At 46.6% G+C, this 13,687-nt stretch overlaps 1 protein-coding gene across 7 annotated transcripts in view; it reads right to left on the bottom strand.

Annotated features, from left to right (window-relative positions):
- Positions 1-6,291: 6,291 nt before the first annotated feature.
- The window catches only part of foxp2 (forkhead box P2), a 111,444-nt gene continuing 104,048 nt past the window's right edge, over positions 6,292-13,687 (bottom strand). For all 7 annotated transcript variants that reach the window (XM_076011471.1, XM_076011472.1, XM_076011474.1 and 4 more), the window contains one exon: positions 6,292-9,119. In XM_076011471.1, coding sequence (XP_075867586.1) covers positions 8,975-9,119 — 145 coding nt within the window. In that variant the 3' untranslated portion in view covers positions 6,292-8,974. The remainder of the gene's footprint in view (positions 9,120-13,687) is intronic.

The following is a 13,687-nucleotide window of genomic DNA, read 5'->3' as shown; positions in this document are numbered from 1 at the left end:
GTGGGGTTTTTCCCCTCTGCCTCGCCTAGCGTAACCTCTTGTAGCCACCTGCGCGTTATCCGCACTTGAAAACGCCGGGTTTATCACAGCCGGCGTGTCGGGAATGGAAGTCACACCGCGGAGATATGTGTGTGTATATATATATATATATATATATATTCACGCACGAGGGAGTGTTCAAAGAGGGTTGGGAACACGAAGCGATAAAGAAGACAGGAAAAAGTGAGGGGAGCGTGTTGTTTCTAAGAGGATTTGCTTAATCTGATCCCATCCCTCGCTTCTCCTTTGATGTGCTCATCTTTGGCTGAGACGGCTTGGCTGTTGCTGTTGTTGCTGCTAAAGCGCGGAGAGACAAGAAGAAGAAAACAAATAATGAGCTCTATCATGTTCCTGTATCATACTCATTAGGGTCCTATTGTCAAGCCCCACCCCCACCCCCGCCTCTCTGCTTGTGAAGGTGAGCGTGCCCGAGTCGCTGGTCGGGGGTGGGGGAGCTGAGGATCGGACGCATTGCAAACACCAAGGGGCCAAGAATTCATGAATATCAGCAGTTTTGTGCAGCTTAAAGGTTCAGTGTGTAAAATCTGGCCTGATTTATGATTCTTATTTTTTGTAAAAGCTTAATGTACTGCCTCTAAATATATTAATAAAAGTGTATACTCGCCGTACAATAAAAGTCTGGTTTCCCTAACAGTTCTTATTTTCATATAAAAATATACTCAGAGCAATAAGGGTCTTGCTCCCAGTTAGCTGCCACCATGCATCGCCATCAGATTTGTAAGGAAGCCTGGCGCGGACAAACCAGCGCATTTTATGTTTTGGGTGAATGCTTCTGTCCTCAAATAAACCAACGAAGAAGAAGCCGGACGAGGTATCCAGGTTTGTGTATGCGGGCCACCGTAGTTCACTGGCAAGCTCGGGAGAGGAAGGGTGAGCAAATGAGCACTGCAATATACCATTTGACCACCCGATGGCTGAATTTGAAACGTTGCACTTTCAATCCCGAGTGTCACTCTGAGGAAGAGGTCGCTTCTCTTGCACACGTCGACGACTTGCGCATCACAAACTTTTTCTTAAAAAAACACAGTGCTTCGTCGGGACGCGTTAAGTTCTGTTGTTGTATCGGGGTCATGGGCTTTTCTTTCCTACATGCATTTTTTCTCCCTCCGTCTCCTCCTCCGCAGCTTCATCGACGGGTGGGGAAATCAGATGTGAGTTGATGGGGCAGAGGGGCAACGTGAGCACGGATCCGTCCGACTGTCTCCGTCCCGCGAGGTTTTACGTAAGAAATGAGGGCACAGGAAGAAAGAAAGACGATAAATGTGCCGACAACAAGATCATTTAGTGGCCGTGTGCGGCGCTGTCTGATATGGAGTCTCACTCCTTTTGGCACCTCAGCCGGCACCGGTCGGTCTCTGCAGCGGGGCCCTCGCCAATCCAGGCCGAGAGTCGTGCCTTCCAGCTACGCAATTATTTTCGGTCCGCGTCCAGTATCAACTTGAGAGCAATGCAAATTATTTAAGACGCGCTTTCAGGCCCCGCAATTATAATAATGATGATCTCAATTAGCGTTGCCATCGCCTCGGACTATTTAGCAGGCAATTTGGCAGCCCGGGGGCGAGGGTCTTCTCGGGAGCTGACACGCATGGTCGGGTCAGGGAGGCTTGCAGGGAGACAGGAGGACGGGAGGAGACGGGAAGTAGGCGCCCCTAATCAATAAACTGGGAGACGCTCGCCACCCAATTCCCACGAGGAGATGCTCCACAAATCGAGCTAATTGGTTGGCGTCGGAGACGAACGACAGCGAGACGCGGCCGTCTAATTCAGGGGGGTGGGAAGTAAGTGAGTAAGCCGTGCAGACTGTTGAGTGTTGACACTCCGCCTCGCTTTGTAATGAGAGCTACACGGGAAAAATTGAGGCCACTCTTGCGGTTGAAGAGTCTAAAAAAAGAAAAAAGGAAGAAGTGCAACTTACGGCTAGCTAGCGTGCTCTCTTATCACGTTGACCTCAATTTGAGACAGGCTAAGCTAGCTGAGGTCAGGTGTGGTTAGGAACTAACTAACTAGCACTAGGATCCACTATCATCATAAACTACACTTACTTGGGCAGTTTATAATGATAGGATCATGCTAGCATGTTAGCGTGACCATTAGTGGTAGCTGTCAGTGTCACACTTTGTTTTTACGTGTGTTTACAGAAAAAAAATAAGCACGACCATATTTTGTTATGATTAGAATAATTGTACCACACTCAAATTTACTTTAAATGTTTAAATTGATGGAGTACAGAACACCTCAGATTCCCGTCAAAAAGATTACATTTTTTCCAATAATTGGCTGTTTAGACGATGGTTTATTGGCATACAAGTAAGTTATTTTTATATTTAAGACATCGTCAAGCTAGTTTCTTGCAGCTTCAGTGAAAGTGGGCCTCCTCCTCTCCGAAATATTAAGCCTTTATCCCCCCCGTTTCCAACACTTTTATCTTGTTCCTATAAAGCGTTTTAAAAAGATAAACTCCACTTCCAGCGCATTCTGTTTTCCCAGCCTCTCATCTGGTGCGCCGCCCCCACCGCAGCATATTAGAGGCGCCTCCTTCCCCCGATGCGCCACTCATGTGGAAAAGGCTTGCACCACCAGCTACCCCTTCTTTTATTCATCGCACTGTAAATAACTCCACTTTATGAAAAGCAGCCAGTGTGACTCACGGATACCTCTCTAACCACAAGCCATTATTATTTCATGGCTTTTGAAAGAAGGGTCTGTGGCAGGCGCTCTCGCACTTTAATGTCGGCGCTCCCTCTGATGTTGTGTAGTACACAGCGGCCCTTGTTGCGCTCCGCATGCGATCCCTCACTTGAATTCACAAACACTTCCAAGTGCATAAATAGCGCGGGAGGCGAGCGCCTCGCGAGCTAGCTAATGCTCCGGAACGCCATTGCTGAGGAGATAACAGGAGGGCTGCCACGGCTGATGCCTGGGACTGTCACTGGAGTGGAGTTAAGAAGTCCGCCTGCGTGCCTTTTTAATAAAAAAAGGAAGAGGGGGGAAAAAACGAGCTGTTGTTTTCCGGACACACCCCCTCATGGGACATCATATGGTAGGGAAAAAGAGCCACGCATCGGTGTTACGACTAAATGACCAGCAAAAAAAAAGAAAAAGTGTGTGTGTGTGTGTGGGTGCGTGTGTCTCGGCGCACCCTTTCGGAACATGTCGAAGGCTGTCGGCATACAGACGAGCTAATGGGCAACCTATTGGTCATGGTGGATTCAGTTTGAATCTCAATGAGGGAGCCTCCGTGACCGACAAGGTGTGGTGGGCCTGCTGGAGTTGATTTAGCCACAACAGTCGCCGTCATAGTCGACATCCATCAATCGAGGAGGGTCGGGGGTGGTGGCTGAGGGCTAATAGGGGTGTTTTTTTTCCCTGTGATTATTTTTCTTTTTATTTCTTCCATCAAAAAGAGTGGGGACACAACGAAAATGCCACAAATCCATTGTTTCCTTACAGAACCTCCGGTGCTAACGAGTGCAAGGTTGCGTTTGGTTCGCTGCTAGCGAACACGAGGACCCAATAGCAGCAGTACGTTTGACTGGGGCAGTCTGGAACGACCTGGTAATGTTAGCGCGCAGGCTAACCGCAGTACAAGTTAGCTTACGATGATCTGCGCTCACGCATCTGCAGCTAGCTCCGTTGGCGCATTCAGGCTAAGCGACAACATTGTGGGCATTTTTGGATTGAAACGTTTGATAAACTACCATATGTCGTACAAACTTATGGGAATGAAGTGTATTAACTGAAGTATTTGGAAGACGGATTTCTCTCCAAACAAGACGTTTTTTCTCTTCCACTATTCGTGTCTGATGAAAATTTCACATCCATGTCATTTTCATTTCCCGCCCAGCTGCAGAACTTTAACGCTAACGGGGCCAATATGTATATTTCACACAAGCACTACAAAAGACTTGATCTTTCAGTTTGGGCCATAACCACTTGTGGGACAGGAAATAAATACATTTGTTGCAGTGAACCGGCAACTGGGATGTTCTGGAGGCGGCCCGGCAGGGCTCGTACGACGGCTAAAGCGATGAGCCAGCAGAGGGTCCGGAGGGGGGGGCAACACGGGTGCCTCGTCCTGCCCCTCTAAACAAGACTGGAGGTGCCGCAAAGCCGGAACAAAGCCTTGTAACATATACATTAAACTTTAATTCTTTCTTTTCTTTTTACTGCACTCCCCTCTCCACTCCCACACCCGTTTTCCTCACATCTGCGAAGCGGCAGAGGCCCCTGAAATGTTAAAAGTGTAATGCCGGCTGAGTTTTCCCCTCCACGGCTGTGCCTTTGTAGAATAAAAGATATATGTGTAGCAGCGTGGAAGGTAAGAAGGGAGGGAAGGGGAAAAATACTCTCTGATGCTGGAGGTATATAGACACTCATGTGCTGGCTGGGTTTTTTTTCTAGTGTTTTTTTCTTCAAATTCCAAGTTTTGGTCCTTTATTTTATTCAGCAGTGAAATGCCATGAATACAGAAAATAATGTCTGTTACAATTCTCAACCATGACCTTCTAATGTCAGAGAACCTGGAACGTATGGACACAGTACACAGTAATGGAAAGCATTTCATTAAAAAAGAAAAGGTTTTGGGAAAAATAAGTAAAAAAAAATAAAAAATAAAGTCGCTGGGTCTCAAAAAGTAAAAAAAACAAAACAAAACAAAACAAAAGGAAAAGAAAAGTCACCAATTACATAAACATATGTTTGCTACAGTCCCAATTTCACTGTATACATAGGGGGAGGGATCATATTCCCAATTATTAGAGAAGGATTAGCAGTAGAAAGGATACATGACTCAACTGCCAGACATAATGCTTCATAAAGTATGCACAGAGGTACAAGCAATAAATACACACATTAGGTAACGCCTTACAGCTACGCAAAGCAGATGCAGAAAAAAGCAGTTTTTTTTGTTGCTAGTCTTAGCGAGCAATGAGAGAAACAGTAAAAATTCAGGTAAGTCAGAAAAAAGAAACATTGAGATTTTTTTCCCTTTTTTTTCATCGTCCTCTTAGAAAAAAAAAGTCTGGTAAAATTTCATGGGTCCACCAACATTTTTTTTTTTTCTCTTTTTCGTCGTCATCGTCTTCTTCTCGGTCATCTTTACATTAAGTATGCACAGTTATCAAAATACAGACCGAAAAAAAAAAAAAAAAAAAAAAAAAAATTCAGAAGAAAAATTTAAATTAAAAAAAAAAAAAAAATAGTCCAGACAATTCCTAAAATCTAGTTGGAGGAGCAGATTCGCAGTTCTGGAGGTCTTTCTGGTATTATGTGCAAGCAACTATTTTAGACTGTTTTTTTCTTCTTCTGTACTTAATTTATACAAAAAACCCATGCAAATCTACAGGTAATATGCATTCTGTGGCTGACAGGTTTTCAACCCCCCCCCCCCCAAAATCCCCCCACAAAAGAAAACAAAAAAACAGAAATAAGCAAAACCGTACGATCTGAGGTAACACACTCCTACGCATTGTACGCACATTGAAGCCATCGTCCAGGTGAGTTTTTCTTCATTTTTTTTCTTCACAATACTTTTATTCTGCTTCTCGTCGTCTTCCCGTCCACCAAATGTTTTTTTTTTTTAAGACATGCATTTTTTTATTTTTTTTTTTTACTTTTTTCCTGTTTTTTTTTTTTTTTTAAACACAATATTCCCTCGACAGGTTTATCTATACATTGTCGTTCTACAAATGTTCGTGGACAACCTATCGCAAATCTTTGCGTTTTCTCGGCGCAGGGAATGTAAACGTTGGGAGGGTTTGGTTGGTGTCGGTGGGGGTTTTTTGGGAGCCAAGCGTAGCAAAAGTAGCAGCGACGGCTCTCGCGCCGCTCTGGGGGAGTCGTGCGATCCGTCGCAGTTGTTCTGTTTTAGCTTTGTTTGTTGGTTTGTCTGTGCAGAGGTAGAAGCTTGAAGAAAAGCCGTTTTGGGTGAACTGGGAGAACCCTCGATTTTTTTTTCTTCCTTTCTTTGAAAGACGCCCCCCTGTTTTTATTTGGCGCGGTAGGGTTACGGAGGAGGACGTCGTCTTCAAGTCGTCGGGCTAATTCCAGCTCGGTAGCGTAGGGGGAGGAGCTTTTCACTTCCTGTGTTTGGGTGGAGTGAGAGTTCCACTTCCACTTTGGTGGCAGCTCGTTACGCAGCGCGATGCGAAGCCCCTTCTCGGACTGCCGCAGCTGCAAGAAAGCTGGAACGGGAAAGTTGCAGTGTACGGTTGTGTTTTGGTAGTTGTATTGTTTGTTTTTTTTTTTTGTTGCTGTTTTTTGTTTAAGGTATATCTTTATCCCATACGAGAGGAGGCAGAATTTTGTGTAACTTTGGTTTACTGACAACAGAAAATACCATTAAAGCAACAACTCTCTTTTTTCTAGATGAAATTAGCGTTAGCGCGGGAGGCTAGCATTCATCATTTTGGCAATTCTTCGGTCTCTGGAGGAACAGCAATGAAACACAGTGTTTGGGAGCCGCTCGGGTGGCACAAGAGCTCGGACCCAAGTTGCACACTTTTGTTACTGTGATCCGCTGTTGGCCGCCAGTTTAATGTGTGCACCAATTTTTCAAGGTGTGGAATTTTTTTCAATTGTCTGTCGTTGTGTTTCGCCACAGCAAGACAGTAAAGATAGAAACAGCCTCAATGTCATGTCTGATTAAGATTTTCCTTCGTAGCCTCAAGAATGTTGGCAAGCTAGTTAGCTAGCAGGCTGAAACCGTGAAGCCACGTCCGCTTTTTTACCACAAATACTGCTTCATTTTTTGGAGCACTGCGCAACATCACGCAATCAGCAAATCTCAACTAGAAAAAGGACGACTTTGACCTTCTGCCATGGCTATTATTTGCTTTGTTTTTTTATTAAGTGGTAATCAAGCCACATCATTTCGTATTGTCTTGAAATAATGACTTACCGGTATTTGGCTTCACTAGATATTCTTCACGTTTGGTTAGCAATGTTTTATCCTTTTTGTATTTCTTTTTTGACGCGGCTTGGAAAACAACACCAAAAGAATTATATGTAAAAAAAAAAAAGATATGTAAATAAAAACAAAGTGGCATGATTTTGGACAGTCCCACTTTAAACATCACATTTTCACCATGTTGGACAAGTCAAATCAAAACAATGAAAACCCAGGAGTTTTTAGATGCCTTTCGAAGCGGAGAAATGAACACGACAACAACACAATGTTTTCTGCACTTCCATCAAGTACACAATTTTTTTTTTTTTTTTCATTTTGGTCATCGTTCACTTTTTTTTTTCTTTTGTACGTTTAGCTGCTCTCTACCAGTAAAAATCACCACTACAATGCCCGCAGTTCAAAATGCCGTGTCACCTTTTACATTGGTACGTCTGGCCATAAAGAAAACAGAGAGAAAAAGGGAAAAAAAAATTCAAGTGGACGTTCTAGGAATGATCCAATTACACATTTATTTTTTTTTATCTATTTATTTCCCCCGCTCTCTCTCTCTCTCTCTCTCTCTCTATCACGTGATCATCTTTGTATAGGGCTTTGAAAGAAACGATCCCAGAGGTTTTTCTTTTTTTTTCTTTAAAAAAAGGTAGTTTGAGGAAAGGAAAGCGTCTCTATGTACTCGTTCAAAGTGGCGGAAGGCTTCCGCCCTTCATAAGCTATTGGCCATTGCTAGTTGTTGGCTTTGGTTTGTAGCTGTCGCCTGTGACTGGTTCTGCAGGTAGACAAAGCTTTCGTTAGCGAGGAGGTAAAGAAGGAGAACGGCGAGAGGAAAAGGAAAAAAAAGAGAGAAAATCAAGCAGAGATGCGTTTGTTTTCGTGAGTTTTTTTTCCCGTAAAATGGTGCTTCGCGCAAACTAGTTATGCCCCCCCCCCACTCTCAAAACTGAATATTTCTTTCAGTTACTTTTACAACACAAACACATATTCGACCGGGCGCCAACTTCTTCTTCTTCTTCACCTACGTCTTCTATTTTCTCTGGACAGCTGCGACAATTTTGGTACTGCGTGGGGGCGGGGTTAGGTGGGGTGATCTCAGGAGGGGAAAAAAATGGCATTTACAGTCGGCGGTATCCAAAAGGACAAACGATGGTTCAAAAAAACAGCAAAAACCAATCCTAAAAACACGATGCTTGCTTATCGTAGCAACATACAGGCAGTGACGCACAGAGTCTTCTGTAGTTTTCTGTAGTTTCTTCTTTTCTTGTCTTCCCGTCCCGTTGGGTGATGATGACGATGACGATGAGAACAGAGCAACAACTTGAAGTCATACCGGACGTGAGCGGCTACCTGGGAGGAGGTGGGGCGGGGGCGGGGCATGGGAGGCTTATTCACAAAACAAAAGGGGGGAAAAAGAGAAGCGTTCCTTTTTTTTGGCAGTATACGAGGCCGCGAGCTTCCCAACGTCCGTCCGTCCATCCGTCCGTCCGTGGCCACACCTCCGGGGCTGAAACGGCTCTCCGAGAGTCCCTCTCATTTTTCAGCTCTCCTCCTCCTCCTCCTCCTCCTCCTCCTTCTCCTCCTCCTCCTCCTTCTTCTGTTTCTCTTTATTCTTTTCCTCCCAGCGCCAGACATCTCATGCCTGTCGAGTTCGGGACGTTGTCGGTGGTAGAGGTGGTGGAGCGTGGAGGAGTGGAGGGGTGGGGTGGGGGCGGGTCGGTTGGCGGGTGGGTGGGGGGGGGTCCCAAAGGGCTGCAACTAAAGAGTTCCTTTTCGGACCGGCTCTCCCCCACCGTTCTTTTCCCCGAGATGCATGCTCGATAAATAGTCCCAGCGAGGAGGGGGCGGGGTCAGGGGAGGGGCAGGGGGAGGGGGGGGGGGAGTCAAGCCGTGAAGTGGTTCCTTTCCGTCTCTCGTCCTTTTCCCCCCCGCCCCCCCCTCTTTTCCAAGTCCGTGCGAGAGGGTGGGGTTTGGGGGGTGCTTTTGTGGGGCGGGGGCGGGGCAGCGACGGGCCGGTCACTCCAGGTCCTCCGACAGGTTCCCCTCCTCCAGCTCGCGGTCGTCGTCCAGCTCCGGGCTGTGATTGGCCGTCGTCACCAGCGACATGGGGCAGTCGTCGTCGTCCATGTTGAGCGGCTCCTCCTTCACGTGCACGGACGGCCTGCGGACCAATCACAGGTGGCGAAAAGACAGGTCACCATTTACACTTTTGCAGTTTTGTTCGGTTCTGTTCTGTTTGGTTTTGGTTTTGTTTTGGGTTTTTATACCAATCACGTGCAAAATTGGAAGTTGTTGTACGTTGCGGGAAGGTCAAAATCAACCGTTGTTCTTTTTCTAAATCAATGATGTTCAACGCTTACAACTGATTGGAGTAAAAGTGACTTTCTAAAACTGCTGCAATGTTACATTTCTTTGACAAAATGAAATGAAATTGCATTGGGCAGATTTAGCTTCAGCGGCGCTAGCAGGAAGAGAATTATTGCAACTGTTTCGTGATTTTTTGATCAGTTCTGACGCTGAAGGAATCGCGGCGATGCTGAACTGCCACAGAAAGCAGACGTGCAGCTTTTGCCCCGTGAAAAAAATCGTACTCGCACACTTTACAAGGTTTCAGGCCGCTGGAGGCTTTGCACGAGATGGAGGGAGGAAAAAAAAGAAGGCGCGGCAACGCTAATCTTCTAAACAAACTGTCTCACTTTGCCAATTTGCTCCGCCGACATAAATATTTTGTTGGATCCCCACCCGCACCCGACACACACACACACACACACACACACATGCACGTGCGGTGGAAGAAAAAGGAGAAGAAGAAAAAGAGGCGGAACAACAGCCGCGACACGCATTATCCCGCCGACGTGACGGGCGCGTTGTTTGCGAGACGCTAATTTGACATGATGCCTCACGTCTACTGTAAGTAAGCGCATGAAAATTGCATGGCGGGGCGAGCGAGGGGGAGAGAGGTTGAGAGTGAGAAGGGGGGGAGAGAGAGGGAGAGAGAGAGAAGAAGAAGAGAAAAACATGGGCGCTGCAAGGCCGATAAGCCGCGATGCTCCAGACATGTTTGGCATTTAAAAGTTTACTGATGACACCAGGTTGAAATACATGAAAAAAAGGGGGGAAGGAGGGGGGGGCGGGGGGGAAGGAAAAACAGGCCACATGATAAATAATGGAGAATTTTCTCATCCCTGAGCCCCCTGGAGCAAAGGCAGAGGAGAGGCTTTTTTATCTAGTTAATAGAAAGCGCAGCTACTCGTTAATATGCAGGGGAGGGAGGGAGGGGGGAGAGAGGGAGGGGAGGAGGAGGAGGAGGAGGGAGTGGATGCGCGTGTCGCTCCTCAAGAGGGAGGCGAAGAAGAAGAAGAAAAAAAACGGCAGCGAGGTTCCTGCCATTAATCAACTTCAGCCGCGCTGCTTTTCTGGGGTTCGGACGTCGAGAAAAAACTCTTACAGCAGGAAGCAGGAAGCAGGAAGCAGGAAGCGGGAAGCGGGAAGCGGGCGAACAAGGACGAAATTGTTGGGCGACTAACAAGAATAATAATGCTGTCACACACAAACAGGGCGTAGCGTGATGATCCGGGGGGGGGGGGGTTAGTACGGCGATGATAAATCTGACAAAACCTAATTATTTCTGACACGTCGGATGCATCGCAAATCCCACAAGACTTTAGGCGGCGGGGGGGGCTTATCAAGCGGTGGCGGTGGTGGGACGTCTCGTTGGGGCTGGGGTGGGGTGAGATGAGGGGTGGGTTGGTGGGGGGGGGCAGCAGGGGGAGGAGTTGAATTTGAAAAGAATTTTAAAAGGTACAGATGACTTTAATATTCAGAGCCAAATACTGTAAATTAATATTCTGATGCAGTGGAGCAGGAAGACAGCGGGGGGGGGCAAGTGGAGGATGCGAGCGAGAGAGAGAGAGAGAGAGGAGAGAGAGAGAGAGAGAGAGGAGATAGGAGAGAGAGAGAGAGAGAGAGAGAGGAGAGAGAGAGAGGGGCGAGAGAGAGAGAGAGGGGAGAGAGAGAGAGAGAGAGAGGGGAGAGAGAGAGAGGAGATAGAGAGAGAGAGAAGAGAGAGAGAGAGAGAGGAGATAGGAGAGAGAGAGAGAGAGAGAGAGAGAGAGAGAGAGAGAAGAGAGAGAGAGAGAGAGAGAGAGAGAGGAGAGAGAGAGAGAGGAGATAGAGAGAGAGAGAGAGAGAGAGAGAGAGAGAGGGAGAGAGAGAGAGAGAGAGAGAGAGAGAGAAAAAGGAGAGAAAATTTGAATTTTTTTATTCTGACCCTTTGGAGAAAAATCAGTTGAATTATGTTTAAGGATTATGAAAATGGAAATATTAAAAGAATGGCAAGCCAGTGAGTAAATCCTGTTGTCGGTTTGAGCGACGGCGAAAAAATAAATGAGCACAGGAACAAGCGGGAGGAAATCCCAGCATTTGATTTGTGTTATTTTTTTACACCTGCAATTTGTATAAATTCTGACGGAAATTTTTGTGACTAAAATAACTATTCTGATGGAAGCATTTTAATCTCCGCCTCACTGATTGTTTATTTCTCTCTTTAAACACATTTCTTGTTTGAATAAAAAAGGAAAAAAAAATTAAAATAATTTTTTTCTCATAAAAAAAAAAATCAAAAACTAAAGGTTGCAAAGTGGAGCCACAATTTCAACTAATGTCCTGTGTTTTCCTAATGCCACTCTGATGTTTCAAACCTTTCAGTGCACACGACCCCCCCCCCACACACACTAAAATAACACACTCATTGTGATGCGAGAAAGGGTTCGCTTGGCCATCTTAAAGAAAAAAAAAAAATCTACATATCTAAATCAGATTGTACTTGAACGCATCGCGCCGATCAACTGAACGTGACGCCGAGGGTCTCTCATGTGGCTTTATTGTGGCGGCTCGTTAAGCAGAGACAGGATCACAAAGGTTTCGGCCTTTATTTATTTTTTCCACAGGTGGACGAGGCCGAATGGACGACCTAGAAATCGGACGCGTCAACCTCGCATTAGCGAAGCGGCGGGTTGATGCAAATCAGGTCGTTAGCACGTCGTGGGGATGGCGGGGGGGGGTCCCAAACAAGGAGCGGGGGATGGAGGGGGATCAAAAGCACGTGTCAACGTCTCATCGCGATTCATTAAAAAAAGCAGAGGGATAGAAGTGGACACGGAACAACGCCAGATGAGGAGAAACTGAGCAAATTTGGAGGGAAAAGTGGATCAGTGCTTCAATGGAGCCGCAGAGCTTCTCCTCTCTTTACACCTTCTGTACGTAGCTCCCTGCTTTTACCCTTAATTCCTTTTTAAGCAGAGCCCCGAGGGCGTACACAGGGAGTTTATCATGCACGTGCGCTCTCACACACACACACACACACACACACACACACACACTTGGCGTGGCCTGGGGCAATCAGGGTTTTTTTCTCTCTTTATTTTTTTTCTCTTTGTCTTTGGCGGTTAAGCAGCGAGCGTTGACCTTTGGACGGTTTTGGATAATTGTGGAGGCCGAGCTGTGCATCCCTCTCCCGAGGAGCTCTCCTCCTCTTTAAGGTGATGTTCTATTTAGTCGAGCGACGCACGAGCCACTCACTCTATTATTTAAAACAACATCCGGATGGAGAGAAGAAAAAAAAAAACAGACAGCCGGTCGCGAAAAACACATTTCTTCCATTTTGAGCTTGTCGCTGCGCGTGAAGGGAGCTGAGTGGAGGGGTGGGGGGTGGGGGGGTCTCATCTTACTGGTTGTGGATGAGACCAGTGAGGAGGAGGATTTTCTAAAAGTTAAATGACCTGGGTTGGGGGGGGGGGGGGGGGTGCGGCGTTGGGCGCCGCTGCATCTTTTCTCCATTAAGCGCGAGGGGCCGCCTCGCCCTCGGAAACACCGCTTCTGACAGCTCCCCCCGGACGCTCGCCCAGAAACCCGCCCACTTAAACCCTGGAAAACACGGCCTGGAAAACACGGCGGTCTGCGTCTCGGCTACGACTGTAAAAATGATTTTTTTCAACGCACTGAATGAAAATCGACTGACGGCGTCAAAGTAGCCGTGAGCGTGACGTTGGTACCAAGATGCAGAAGGTGCAGAAGAAGCTGACCTTCCTCCCTCTAACCCAGGCATGGGCAAACTAAGGCCCGGGGGCCATATGCGGCCCGTTGAGCTTTTTCATCCGGCCCGCCGTACTTGAAGAAATTCCATTAATTGTCAGTAAGTCCTAAAATAGCAGGATTTCATCTATTTTTCCAGTGTGTGTTTTAAGAGTCATTTCAGTAAAGAGCTAAACACCATGGGACTTCAAAGACACATTTTGTTGTGACTTTGCTTTGGTTCATTTTCAATTGACATTAAATTAATCAATTATCCATCTGCTGCTGCTCCGGCCCCCTTTGTCAAATTTTAGAACCCACTGTGGCCCCACCGGTCAAACAGTTTGCCCAGCCCAGTTCCTGCAGAACCAGAGAACCTTCTGGCTCTGCTGACTTGATATGAGGCAATTCAACTAACAAAGGGCCCGAGGACAGTGGGCGGAGCCGGCGGAGGGCTCGCGGAGGGCTCGCGGAGGGGCGTTCAAGGAAATGTTAAGTGAAGGTTGTCGCACGCGACGCAGCTGTTGTGACACAAATCTGCAACATGTAGCTTTTTTTTTTATTTTTTACCTCTGAATATGTTTTTTTATTTTTTTAAAGGGCAGAAAATCATTATTTAAGCGCTGGCGCTTTTTAAGATTCTAGGGGAACCACTGG

The sequence above is a fragment of the Nelusetta ayraudi genome, unplaced genomic scaffold (assembly GCF_046127955.1).
Source record: "Nelusetta ayraudi isolate G7.1 ecotype Tasmania unplaced genomic scaffold, CSIRO-AGI_Nayr_v1 ptg000135l, whole genome shotgun sequence".
NCBI classification, from domain to species: Eukaryota; Metazoa; Chordata; class Actinopteri; order Tetraodontiformes; family Monacanthidae; genus Nelusetta; species Nelusetta ayraudi.
Note: the sequence above shows the minus strand (reverse complement) of the source record. Positions and strands in the feature narration are given on the sequence as shown.